The following is a 13783-nucleotide window of genomic DNA, read 5'->3' on the forward strand; positions in this document are numbered from 1 at the left end:
AGGCAGTCTCTTGTATGAGGAGCACGGCTACTGCTCCTGTTGTATCCTTTGCAGATACTGTTATTTTTCTATTCTGGATGCCTTTTAACGTTATGGACAAAACACCTACCGTCCTCGATGCTCAAAGTATACTTATATCAAGCTAACCTGATGATGCCTTTAACACTGGAATGTTTTTCCGAGGTCCTGATTTTTAAAACTCCCATCCCAACACACCCTAAGGTATTGTGTTCTTGCTGCCAAACTACAAATCCCAGAATGCAGTGGGCCAGAAAGCATAAAAAAAAATCATCATCAAAGAGGCAGGACAAGATGAAACCATTTGGCCACCCTGCAGTGACTGGGGTGGGGAGTCCTCAGTTTTTACAGCTGCTGTGCAGAGGGGGGGGTGGGAGGTGCAAGGGCTGCTTTTACAGAGAGGTGGCCACTGTTACCTAAGGGTGTCAGGGCTATGGGGGGGGGGGGGGGGGGAAGGAGAAACTCAGCAAAAAAAAAAAAGAAACAACCCAGCTCCTGCGGCTGAAAGAGGGTGATTAGGCATCTGGCCCTCGTTACCAATCAATCAGTCACAGTGAGGCACTCCGATCTGAAATGAATAAGATTATGTTAAAAGCCATTCCGTGCAAACTTGGGGGGGGGGGGGGGACTGAAACCGATGTGATTTATCTAAGGTTTTATATTTTCTTAGCTCTTTTCTAGCCTTCCCATGGGCACGTCTCTAGCGGGGGAGGGGGGGCATCCCTGCAACGTTTCGTTCTGCTCATTGCCGGTTTCTTTGGAAATTCCCCTGGGTCTGTGCCCACTCCCCCCCTTGCGCCTTTCTAAGCTGCGAAGACGTGAGGGGAAAGCCCGCCGGTCAGCTGGGGTTCTCTGGCCCTGACCAGGAATGAAACTGGGCTGACTTCATCATCATCATCTCAAATTTATTAACCGTCTCTCCCAAAGGGGCTACAAAGCGGCCCTTATCTGCTGTCCCTTTCTATCGGTTTCTTTTTTACATTTTACTTTTCTAGTGGAGTTTGTTCTCATCGAGACAGCGGGAGCTGGGGGCGGACACGGGCAACAGGGAGAGCATGGACAAGTAATGTTATCCTTTTTATTTCACAGGAGGCAGGGCCCTCCACCGTGAAGACGCTCATTTTGCCAAATAGCTCCGAGAGCGCAAAGGCAAGCAAACCCCATCCCTAGGAACCATGTGCTGTGTGAGCATTAAAGAAAAAAAAAAAGTACCCTTAAGTGAAAGACTGGGGCCTCAAAGGCATCTTTGCTCTTACGGCTGTCCTAGTCCCCCCCCACTGGTGAAAACCTGCCTCTTATTCACGCCCTCTTTCAGGAGAGGTGGCGGAGCACAGTCTTGCAGGACTACTTAAGAGGCTTGCATAAAACCATACCCTAACCACAAGCTGCTGGAGGAAGCAATAGAAAAACCTCCACCATAAATAAAAAGGTCAACAGGGCACCGAGCTCAGCACGGAGGAGTGCGTGGTCACCGCACAGCCATAGACACCTCCACCCCCCCCCCCCCAGTGCCGGCACCCACAGGCAGGAAGAACAGGCCATAGTGGTCACTGGCCAGAATCGCAGATGACAAGTCGGGGTTTGTATTCCCTTTTCCGGGGGGGGGGGCCAAGAGCCAGCAAGGGTTCCCAACAACACCCGGCGAAGCAGCACAACTTGCCAGCTCCCCCTGGGCTACAGGACTTCGGACTCTTTCGTGTTCTGCTCCAAGCAAAATAAAACCAGAGCAAGGTAGCCCTCAAGAGACCAAAAAAACTCAGTGCTGCATCCCCATTTCCTTAACGGCGGGGATCAATCGCTGGCGGACCCTGCCTGTTCAAGAGTAACAGGACAGCAAATTTCTTTATTGGCCCTACTCACAGCCAGCTCCCCCACTGACCTTTCCGCTGGCTATTCCTTAAAGCAGTATCACGGCCCCTGAGTCAGGGGCTGGGGTTTGTACTGCAGGCTGGGGGGCTGGGAGCAGACCTGTGATCTGAGCCTTGGTGTCAGTACTGCCTGCCACACATCCTCTGCCTGCGGGAAGGTTTCTGGGCCACGGTCTGGCCAACTCTGCAGCGCAGCTGATAATTAGAGGTTGCCTCCTGGGAAAGGAAGTCACCCTTGGCCATCAAAAGAGACTGCTCGCCTCAGTTTAGTCAGGAGGAGTTTTAACAATCACGTTTCGGCTTTTCAGAGCAGCAGATAAAACTGACATTGCACTCCGCACCCCTCCCAAACGGAAGAACAAGCGATGCGAATTTGATGGCGACACGTACGTCCAAGTTAATAAGCTCTTGGTATGCAGACGGCCAAAGAAGTTATCACATCAAATCAGATAAATCCAAGGGGCGCATTTTCGGGAAAGGCCTCACTAGACTTGAAAGCCTCCTCAGAACAAGGCGACACTCAGTGTACAGGGAGCTGGAGAACTGTCGCTGCATCTATTTCGGTGCCGTAAAGCAGGGGGATCAGTATAGGCGGGTTAGCCACATGCTGCCTACACTTGCTCCTTTTGGAAGTGTAGCAGGCCCCTGCAATGCATGGGTTATGAAATTCCGTGCAAGCTTTCAGGCGGCCGAAAACCCCCTTAACCTGTGTTAACCCTACCTGAGTCCGTGCAACAGGCAACTCAAGTTCTAGAAAACGTTCCCCTCCTCAAATGGCTTCCCACTGCTTCACCACAGCGGTCCCCGGGCCCACAGCAATCACGAAAAAAGCTCTGCTTTCTTCCTCTCATCCGCTCTCCTCCCCCAACACCGTATCGGTGCCCGCCGCGTTTCTGCACGCTACGCCAAACATGTGCGTTTCAAACCTGCACCTGAAAGCTGGACTGGCGCCGGCGGACTCCCCTTCCTCTGCAGGAGGCCAAGCTCAGCTGCCATCCCGACCAGCAGCCTGGAGAATGCTCTCTCTCTACACAACCCGGAGAGAAAAGGCCATTTAAAAGTCCCCCCCGTCTGAAGGCAAATTTGAGCGCCCTGGACGAAAACATGAAGTTGCTCACTGGGAGGAGGAATTTTAAGTCAAAACTAAAAGCAAATCTCCGTTCATTCCTGCTTACCCTAAAGAGATGCTACTGGAGACCTCACCCCCCAATCCCAGCCACAGCCTTCTGGCTTTGTTAACTTCCTCTTTTTGGCTATCATCAGTTTGTTTTTTATTCCTTTTTTTTTTTTGCTTTATGTTACTGTGCATTTTACATCTTTTTAACCTTTTTTTTTTTCCCCAAATAAAAATGATGCACCTTCTATGCCATTAACAAGCCATTGCTTTATATTTCTCCTACCCCAGCATCTATGTTTCAGCTGTCCATGCTGTATTTATACTTTATGCATATCGGTGTGATGCCTGCATGAGGTTCTGCTGAAGATCTGCTTTTCAGCTGCCCGTGCTGCATGAATGTGTCATATATGCATCAGCACGCTGCCTGCACAGGGCTCAGCTGTCTGTGCTGTACTCACGCTCTCCTATCTTCAGCTGCATTTTCGTAGCTCGGTTCCCTCAGCTTTACTTGGATTCTCAAACATTGGGAGTGGCTGGGAAGGAGAAACTCCTAAAAAGCCAACCTGTCAGGAATGTTACTGCTGTGCTTGGAGGTCACTTTCACCATTACTGCCTTAAAACTTTGCACTCTGTGGCTCTGAATACCGAGGTTTGCTTTATTTGTCACCTGCATTGTCTGGAACGTTTTATGCTAGCTGGAGCTGCTGCTTTAACGCAAGCCAAGGTGTCACACAAGGCACTGGGCAGCACCTCCTGCTGACTTTCCAATTCTCACCTCCGGTATATTTCACAGAGTGCAGGAGAGCTCTCGCTCCTCCTCTTTCCCCGATACACCCCTCCTAGTACAGTCGGATGGCCCTGGAAACCCTGTCTGGTTGCTGCCGTGAATCTGCTGTACATCTCCCACCCTCCGCAGCAAGCCGGGCACTTGGGAGAGATCCGGGCTACGCTGCTCCATTTTAAACGCGCGAGCGTCGTGCTGCACGTCCGTATCCAGGAAAGGGAAGGGGCTCTGCCATACTCCATCCTGCCTGGGATCCACCGTTTCCTCCATTACCCAACACCACCCCCCTCTCGATAATCTGTGGCCCCCTTGCAGGCTCTGCCGGCCCCGCTACGTTCCTCTAATGCCGGCGAGTGCTTAAAGCTCTTTCTATTTCTCTTGAAAAGTTTCTTTTGACTGCCCCCCTTTGGCCGAGGATTTCTCCCCTCTCCCCCCCACCCCATTTTCAGAGTTCCCCGCCTGCCTCTCCCCCCCCCCCCCCATCTCTCTCTCAGAGCGTGCACCGTGTGGGGAAACTCACAGGCGCCACGCGGCCTCCATTCTCATGTGCGGGACGGAGTCACAGAATCTGTGGGGTATGAGAAACATGGGCCACATTGCAGACTAAGTCTTCGGGGGGGGGGGGGGGGGAGGGAGCACGGTAATGGAGAGGTGGGGACGCAGTAAGCAGAGGGCACAATCTCCATCCTCGTGGGTTTTACGCAATCACACCCCCTGCCCTGTCGCCGTAATTAATTCAAATCGGGCCGATGCAATATAATGTGCGCGGCTTCACACACAGGCTTGGACGAGCGTCCAAAACGTCTCCCGCAATAAGGGGATTGGCGCACCTAAAACGCGTGTCCAAACCAGCGCCTGGCTAACAGCACTCGTCGCATGTAAATTCATGTTCATGAGGCGACGAGCTACTCCCACCCCCACCCACCTGCCCATTTCTACTCTCAAAAATGAACGCCTCGCCCCGGAGCAGGCGTTAATTCTTCAGGAGCCCCTAAAGTTAACAGAAAAGCAGAAAATACTGCTTTTTCTTTAGCTTTAGGAGAAGGGGTATATCAAAAATCAACTTTAAGTGAACAGGGGAAAAAATGTCAGCGGTCAGATTAGGAAAAGGGATGCTCAATTAACCAGCGTCCGTTTTCCTAACCGGCAGACAGCCACCTCTCTCCCGGGCGCCCGCTGCAGAGGCGGTGCTAGGGACGCCCGCTTTCCCCCCCTAGCGCCTTCCTTTTTACCGCGGCAGCCCATTAATATTAAACTGGGTGCCCGGGAGAGAGGTGGATTGGTGCGCGTTAGGAGAGCGGGGGTGCCCGTTCTACGCACGCCGATACTGTGTCGGCCTGAATGTGTTTTATTGGAAGTCGTCCGTCCCTCCCCGTGATCTCTGGGAGGAGATCAGGTGCAAATGGGCCGGTCGCTCACATCCGCGGGTCCGCAGCCCTCTGGGACTTTCACACCTTCTGTTCTGGCGCCACGCGACTGGAGGCAAGGAGTGCTATTCCTCCTATATCCGTGCAACCGCGTGATCGGCCTAACCACACGCCCCCCCTCCCCCCCCTCTTCCCTCTGCAAGCTGCATTATAAATCAACCATCAGTGAAAGCCGTCTGCTACCGACTTTCCATCCCAGGGATGGCTGCGACACAACTTTGAAGTGTGCATCGGGGCGGTCATAGTTATCTGGACATGCACTGGCACCAACCCCCACCCCCTCCCAGTGAAAAAAAAAAAGGTCAAGGGTTTTAAACCTGCTGCTAACCATACCAAAATATGCAACTTACCCAGCATGCCCATGCCCAGCATGAATGCGTCCATGGTATACGGTAAGCCCCTTGCCCGGCCCCTCGTCCCCGGCGGAAACATCACCTCCTTTGGCTGGGCTTTCTTACATTCTACCTGTTGAAGAGAGGAAGGCACGACATGACACGGGAGCGACAGCCCGGCACGCGGGTCAACAGGGGGCGGGGGAAATAAATAAATAAATAAATAAAGACTTTGTTTTGTTTTTAGCTTGCACTGGGCGGGAACACGAGAGACTAGGCCAAGCCTTCCTGAAGTCTCCCTTTTCTCAAAGCTCCAGCTTTTTGTTTTATTTTGCCAGGCCATGGTACAGAAAAATATCAAAAAGCAAACGACAAACCAAAAGGGCCTCTCCTCGACCCCCCCCCTCCCCCTCCCCTCAAATATTTCCTGAACATTTACAAATCGCCATCAGTTCCTGGCAGAAGTTCAAGGTAACTCCAACACCAGAGATACCAACCAGCTCCGCTGTTTCAGGACGGGCTGACTCCCGGTCCTGGCTCTTCACGTCACCTGCTTCTCCATCCCCCCCCCCCCCCCCACCACCCCACCCACCTTCCCTGTATGCAACAGGGCTCAAGACCAGGACTAGATCAGCCTGCGCTGAAGAAATGGAACCAGTATGTAACCCCCCCCCCCCCCCTTTCCAAACCCTCACCTTTCAACGCAACCCAAGGCATCAGGTGCAACGCTGGGGGCCCACCCCTACCTCGAGGCATGCTGGGATCAGTAGTCCCATCATGGATGTTGGTTTCAAAAAGTCCCACGATACCCCGGGACGAGAAATGAAATAACTCAGACTGTCCCCACAAGCACCCAAAGAGACCACACGCCAACTTGACACGTGCGGCAAACATGTCCTCCAGCCACAGCAGGCCCACTCTGGATTCTCCGGGACCGCTCCTCGCTGGCTGGTGGCCAAATGAAAAACGTCTCCCGTCAGCTAAGTGAATAAACCACCCTTTCTGTGCTAGCGCTGCCACCTTAAATCTAGTAGCAAACAGCACAAAGACACTTTATCGAGCTGGCGCGCGTAGGACAGGGCAGAATCTTGTAGAATGCGACTCATTCCCTGTCACAGTATTTTCCTCACATTCCCTCAGCTGTTTAGGATGCAAATGTTTGACAAGGAGAACACTAAATTCTCCTGCATGATGCCTGGATTCTGGGCCCGAAGGCTATTAACATTATATTGTGCTACTGTAGGCTGCATAACCAGGTACGTCAAATGTGTTTTGCCGTGGTCTTTTGTCTCCTGTTATATATATTTCACACTCATTTCAGGATGTCACTAATGCTTTCTGTGTTTTTGCGTGATGTTTGGTCTCCCGGCTCATGGTAAAAAGGGTTGGCCAAGTCTTTAGAATACTGTATTGTCAGTCTTGAGAAAGTCAGGCGCTGCCAGGCATTAACCCCTTGCCTGCTACCGGCCTAGGCACAACGTGGAACAGGGTTGCCACGTTTCCTCTTTTGTGTCCCGTCCCCCGTCCCCCAGTAGCGGCTCAGGCAGCACCTCGGAGAAGGAAAGGCTGCGAGGATTGAAATGCAGCAGAAGCCTCCAAGAATGAGTCCTTGCGCCTGGGGACGGTACCAAGTTTTTCTCCCATAAAAAAAAAAAAAAACACACCCTACACACTGCACGAGGCCACTTGTCCAGAAAAGCTCACAGACCATGACAGGGAATCTGCTTCAGTTACAGGACTCAGGTGGGCCCTCTCAGCATGCCCTGACACAAAGCCAGGTAGACTAAGTAAAGCCATCGCTATTCGTGGGAGGGATTAACAAGAAAAAATATATATTTTTTTTTTGGAATCTACCAGGTACTTGTGACCCGGACTAGCCACTGTCGGAGAGAGGATGCTGCGGCTCCATGGATCCTAGCCTAACCCAATAATGCAGTTCTCACGTTCTTATCATTTCTCAGGGCCAAAGGTACTGGCGAGAAAAGCAATCATTCCTCGGCACCTCAGTCATACAAGTTTTGCTGGACTGCACGTAAAGGGGTGTAGCTGTGCATCTAAGGATACACGACAGCTTCTGGGGATCACTAACTCTGTGCTACCAGGTGGAGGACAACTTTTGACCCGCTGCGGCCCGAACATCCACGAGCAGCCCGGTCTCACGAAATGTTGTTGGAGAGGGGTGGGGGTGGCAGACAGACTGTGCTGTTCCTAACCTCTACCCAAGGCCACAGCCAAGCTCTCAACTATAGAAACCTTCAAGGGAACACGACCGCCTCATGCCAAGCAAACCAAAAGTATTCTGGATGGTTTTCGGTGGTCAGACTGCACAAGACACAGCTTCACCTTGAAGAGAAAGGCCATGTTGTTTCCCCGGCACAGGAAAGCGTTCAGCTCCAGCTGGCCTGCCCCCCCCCCCGAGGCTCGCTGGCAGTCATGTTATAGAAAGGTTGTAAAAAAAAAAAGAAAAGCCTTTTCTGATACTGAAATCTACATTCAGCAAGGAACGCCGAGAGAAGGCTTCTTACAAGACTGAGGAAAACTGAGAAGTAATTCTGTGCCTGCTTGGGCAGTCTGCTGGGGGGGGGCCTGAAAGCTCGACAAGAGTGGTTCAGCTCTTCCCGAATGCATTTGAGGACCGAGATGTGCACATTCCCCAGACTCTGAATTCATGTGACCCCTCGGTCCTAGTCTGTCTCTGCTCACAACTCTCTATTGGGATCCACTGATCTCTAACCCACACCCACAGGTCTGTCTCCTCACATGCAGAGGTTTTAAGAAATGGCACCAAAAGATCACGTGAACAGCACTGACCAGTCCAGAAGTGACTTCCACCATTCAATTGCCAATGTTTGGTTTGATTTGGCATTGAACCTGTGCTCCCCCCATAGGCAGTGGGCGGAGGAGGGGGAGGTGAAGTTTCCGTTTGATCTGCCGTGAGCCACAGTGTAGCTACTATTTAAACTCTCTTCACCCTGCGGGTTTAAACAGGAAACGGAATGACTGATTTTCCTATATGTATGTGTGTGTATATATATATATATAATTTTTTTTTTTTATTATTTTTTCGCTATTTGTGGGTTTAGCCCTTCTCGACTGTTCGGTGTCATTCATAGGACTTTTTGACGCCACCTGCTAAAGGCTCTGTGGAGATTTTTTGCTCTCAGGCGCAAGATGACATTTTGAGACGGCTGCTGCGCGTTATTCTGGGAAATGTGTTTTTTCTTTTCTTTTATCTTGGTGCAGAGCCTTTACTGTCTTTTTATCTGATTTTTTTTTTTTAAAGAAATAAATCCTTTCATGTCCCCTGGAAACAGCTGTGGCAAAACACGATGCATGTCAGAGATTACTTTTGATGTGTTTTAAACTGCTTTTTCTCTTTTGGATCTGTTTATGGATCACGTACTCACTAAAATCAATTTTTTTAATTAATTTTGTTAATAAAATGTTTCTATTGCTTTTTTATGGCAGGGTAAAAATTTCACACCACCAAACTTTCTGTTTGAGTTGTCAATTAAAATCATCACGACCCCCTTTTTGCTTCGGATTTCTTTTTCTTGATGCCCGAGGGGATATTCCTGGAAACCAACCAGTAACAGATTTAAAACAAAATTTCAGAAAGTTATTTTTCAGTTCCATGCACAATTAAGTTGTGGAATTTGTGGCTGAGGAATATACTAAGCCAGGCAAGTTTGGGGAATGCCACTCTGTGACTGGAGGGAGCTGGGAGTGAATAGGGAATGGCTCGTCCCCATAGGATCCATTGGGTATTTCCTCCAAGTGACTCGGACTGGCTCCTGTCAGAGCTAGGATGCTGAACTTGATGAATCCCTATAGGGCACTTCTTATTAGGGATGTGAATCGTTTTTATAACAAATTGAAATATCGTACGATATTTCTTAATTCGTTATATATTGGCTAAAACGTGAAACAATCACTTTTTCCCTCGAATTTGTGAAAATCGTTTTTCAGGTTAGTGCGCGCTAATTCCCGTTAGCGCGCACTAAGCCAAAAAACAATTTCTTACTAAAAAAAAAAAAAAAAATGCCGATCCGCGGGAAAACGAGATTTTCCCGCGGCCACACAAACCCGAAAGTGCAAACGATCGGGCACCCGATGCACATCCCTACATAAAGCTTAGCAAAGCTCCTCCTCCTCCTCAGTCTTGCCCACCCTTGTAAATCCGAGTCAGTGGTGTGGGGTGGGAGAGGAGGCACTGCTGTGCTGTTTGTTATCAGCATCCCATGCAGACGGCACACGCGGGACATTCATAAAACACAAAAACCATGGGGAAAGCAGGGAGATTTCTTAAAAATATAAGGGTCAGGTGTCACCATAATGTACGATGCACGCTTTTTATGACGGTGACACTTTCTTCCGTAATCGTGCAAAAATAACTAAAAGTTTACTGTGACAAGAAGTGCAAGAGGCTTAGGGACACAACCAAACGAGGAAGGGCTGGAGTTAAGAAACGGGCAAGCCGATATTTGGGAGAATCCTTCAGGCACTGCCGCTTTAAAGCCAAATTCTCTGATGTTTACTCATTGTGGCAGAGAGCCAGGGACCAGCCCGAGAGCAAAAAGCATCACGTCTTCATCTCCCCAGCCCCATCCTCTTCATTTCCACGGCAGATTCCCAAACCGCCTAATCCACAGCTGGAATGGACGGATCTTGGCAGCCCCATGGCGAGCCGCCTCACTGCATGCATGCGGCTGCATGCCATCCCCAGAAAACCTGCGGCTTCCTACCACGGTGCCCCCTCCTCATTTGGGGGTCGCAGCGGTAGTGGGTACAGTTTTCCATCATGCCGGCCGGGCGCTGCACTCATCTCTACCTCTGGATCTGGAAGTCAGATGGAAAGGGTGCTCACGGGACCATTTCAACCTCCTTTCCCCCCATTAAGACACAGAAGGCCGACGCATCCAGATAATTAGAAGCGGCTCTTATTCTTTGCTACGGGGCGATGCCTTGCCTGCCTTTGACAATATGGTCTTATAAGCAGAATGCCTTTTATAATACATGAAGTGCTTCCGCGGGAAAGAAATCTGAGAGAACTCGGAAACCACAATCTTATAATCACGCTGATCAAAGGACATTGGAGGCTATAAGAGAAGTATGCTCCAAACATTAAAAGCCTGGTCTGATGCTCCCTGTATGACACTGAACATGTAACTTAACTTCTCCATGTTCAAGGTTACATGGTAAGATCAACAAGGCAGGCGTGCCGTTTATTTCAACATTTCTACTCTGCCTATCTAAATATCCTGTTCTAGGCAGATTACGATCGTGAAACATTGAAAATCAATTGCCTGGCCCGAAGGCCTGAATCAAAAGGAATGCTTAACCTATTTACTGAATGATAAATACTCTGTTTCCTCCCGGATCCCAGAATACTGGCTCGGCTACAGAAAAGGCCCAACCGAGCTTCTCCACTAGAGATATCCTTCCTGAATAATGGAACGGACACAGCGATGCGTCTCCCAGAGGAACGTAATGGCCAGGAGATGACAGATTTTTTCCAGAACACTTGTCAAACAACTGGGAACCTCCCCTTTTATAACGCTCAATCCTGATGGAATCCATTAAGGCCGCTCCTCCAGGCAGCCCGCAAAGCGGCTTCACCACAGGGAGTAATCCGGTCACCGGGACCACAGCTGGTTATCAATAAAAAGAGCAGCAAAGTCCTATATTGACCGAGTTATGGCAATCAATCGTCGTAAACATTAACGACTGCAACACAGTCCTAAAATCTGCTGGCTGAAGGATGCATTTCAGCCTACTCGCTAGCCTAAGTTTGTAGACTAAAGATCTCGTAACTCCTCTAAACTGGCTCCTCCTCAGGGTAAACTTTGACTCAACCACCACATGTCAGACAGAAAAAGGGAACACGTTTATCTGTCTGGAACAAGAGTACCTATAACCCAAAGTACTACTGGAGGCTAAATTATTAAGTAATACCCAAGAATTCACCGCCCTAATACAGTCGATGATAACAGCTAAGGCAGACGTAGGATTCGATTGTGTTAGCAAAAACAATTGTATGTTATCTGCATAAACTATGTGCCACACGCCAAACAAAGTCAGCAGTTCCCCTAACGGCTGAGGAGAAATATTAAATAAAAGAGCAGAGAGCACAGATCCTGAGGCACACCAAAAGCCAGGAGGAGCAGTTACCTCCAAGTCTCTCCCGAGTCTAGCTAGCTAAGGATGGTACCAGCACGACCTAAAACCGAGCACACAATTACATGATTTACCAATCTCCATCAGAGAGTCCAGCATGGAAGCTAGGAAACGTCTCTGTGCTACGGCCCCTAAGGAACGGCTCAAGCACGTCACAACCTCCGGAAATTCCTGGAGCTGAATAAGGACAGCCTTCAGGAATCAGCTATCCCGAAAGAGAAGAGATTTGAAATCGGGTGATGGCTTTTTCAGCCCTGGATGAACTATTGCCATCTTTAAGGTTCCAGGGAAGATGCCCTCTGCTAAAGAAGCATCGACTGTACCATCGGAGAGAGAACCGCAGCGGTGCGCGCCGGTGCTCCTCTATAGATGGTCACGACACGTCACAGGCGGACCTCAGACTGAAACAACTCAATCCATTTCTGCTGCTGAGTCCGACGCGCGCCCAGATTACTTCAATGTCTCAAAACCAGCAAAGAGCCTTCGCTTTTCCCACAAAGGGAACCCCTGAAACACATTGCCTTCTCAAGGGAATACCCCTTCCTTAAAATTAGGCCCTTCCTCTCATGGGAATGAATCTCTTACCCTGTTCCTTCTTCACAAGTTAGAAACCCTGCTGTCGGGTTACTCTGCATCACTCTCCCCCCCCCCCCCCTCCTCTCTCTCCATTCCACCCCCAATAAGAACAGTTCAGAGACTGATAAGAAAAGGCAAAAATCCCGCAATGGTAAATTACTACTACACTGCTAGGAAAAATGCTGAACACCCGGGGAATTAAATGAGTTTCCTCCTCGACTTGCCCCGCCCTCAGCAGAGCACCAGCTGCCGGTCATCTCTGCCTCCAAAGCCTCTCGGCATTGGTCTGGCCTGGATGCCCAGTGGCCGCACTGCAAGCTGCTTCGCGGAAGACGCAGGATCCGATTCCCAGCTCTGGTTTTTGCACCTCGGGCTGAGGGGTACTGTGGAAGCGACAGGAAGGGAATGAGGTACAGGTGGCATGCAGCAGGGGCAGCTGGTTGCCCTTGAGCTGGATTTGGAAGGGAACGCGCCATCCCACCTCTCAGCCAGACGACTATCATCGCAGTGGGGGGGGGGGAGGGCAGCTGCAAACCCCAGGCACCATGGCCCAATAGAGGTCAGTTCCAACTTCAGCTGCAAACCCAAGACAGCACAGGAAGCAGCCTCGGAGGGAAAAAAAAATAAAAATGTCTCTACACAAGGGTTCTTAACCAAATTTTACTAAGAGAGGAAAGGAGAAGAGACTTTGGAATGGGGGCAGCAGCATGGATGGGGAGGAGAGGGGTGCTGAAGACACCCCCAAATATTAAACTGCACCCTGACTCGGGCCCAGCAGCTTTGGCTCCTGAGAACAGGAGTCTACGGACAATCCTCTCCCTTCCCCCCACGCCCCTCCTTCTCCCAGCACAACAGCACCAGGTCCAGCAGATCCTCTTCCAGCTCCAGACTTGCCTTCAAACTGGGAGCAGAATTAAAAAAAAAAAAAAAAGGATTTCAGCCCCGAGGAGTAAAATCAGTTTTAGTACGGCTTTGAAGAGACAATATTTTGCACCGTTCTCCCTTACCCTCACCCCCATCCCTCCAGAAAAAAAAAGCGCGGGCTGTTGTGTTCCAAGATTTTCTTCTTTCATGTTCTGGCAGCGGCCTCCCCAGATTGGCTTATTAAGTGCCCTCTCTGGCATTTTCCTCTCTCCTCTGATGATGCTCCGTCAAACAGTCTCCAGTCTTCTCGCTCTATAAATAAAACAGCAGCAGAACGGCTGGGCTAAATTTAGCACTGGAGAGACTGAAAGCGTCAAGGAGCCGGGTCCGGGCCCGCGAGCTCACGGCTCTGAAGCTGCTGCAGCAGCCCCCCCCCCCCGTCTTCCTTACATCCTATCCCTTCCTTAAACGCCGCACAAAAGGATTCAAATGCCCCGGGGGAAGGGACTGACCGCTCCAACACCTTTCATCTTCAGCATCATTTTTGTCTTTTTATGGCTGCCTCCTGCTATTTAAAGATCACCTCTCCCCCTCCCCTCAAATCCTCATTTCTGCTCTCC

The 13783-nt window shown here is 50.2% G+C and overlaps 1 protein-coding gene across 6 annotated transcripts in view; it reads right to left on the minus strand.

Annotated features, from left to right (window-relative positions):
- MSI2 (musashi RNA binding protein 2) overlaps nucleotides 1-13783 on the minus strand; it is a 398820-nt gene that overhangs the window by 120235 nt on the left and 264802 nt on the right. For all 6 annotated transcript variants that reach the window (XM_029611878.1, XM_029611877.1, XM_029611875.1 and 3 more), the window contains exon 9: nucleotides 5565-5679. In XM_029611878.1, the coding sequence (XP_029467738.1) occupies nucleotides 5565-5679 (115 nt within the window). The remainder of the gene's footprint in view (nucleotides 1-5564; nucleotides 5680-13783) is intronic.

The sequence above is a fragment of the Rhinatrema bivittatum genome, chromosome 8 (assembly GCF_901001135.1).
Source record: "Rhinatrema bivittatum chromosome 8, aRhiBiv1.1, whole genome shotgun sequence".
NCBI lineage: Eukaryota > Metazoa > Chordata > Amphibia > Gymnophiona > Rhinatrematidae > Rhinatrema > Rhinatrema bivittatum.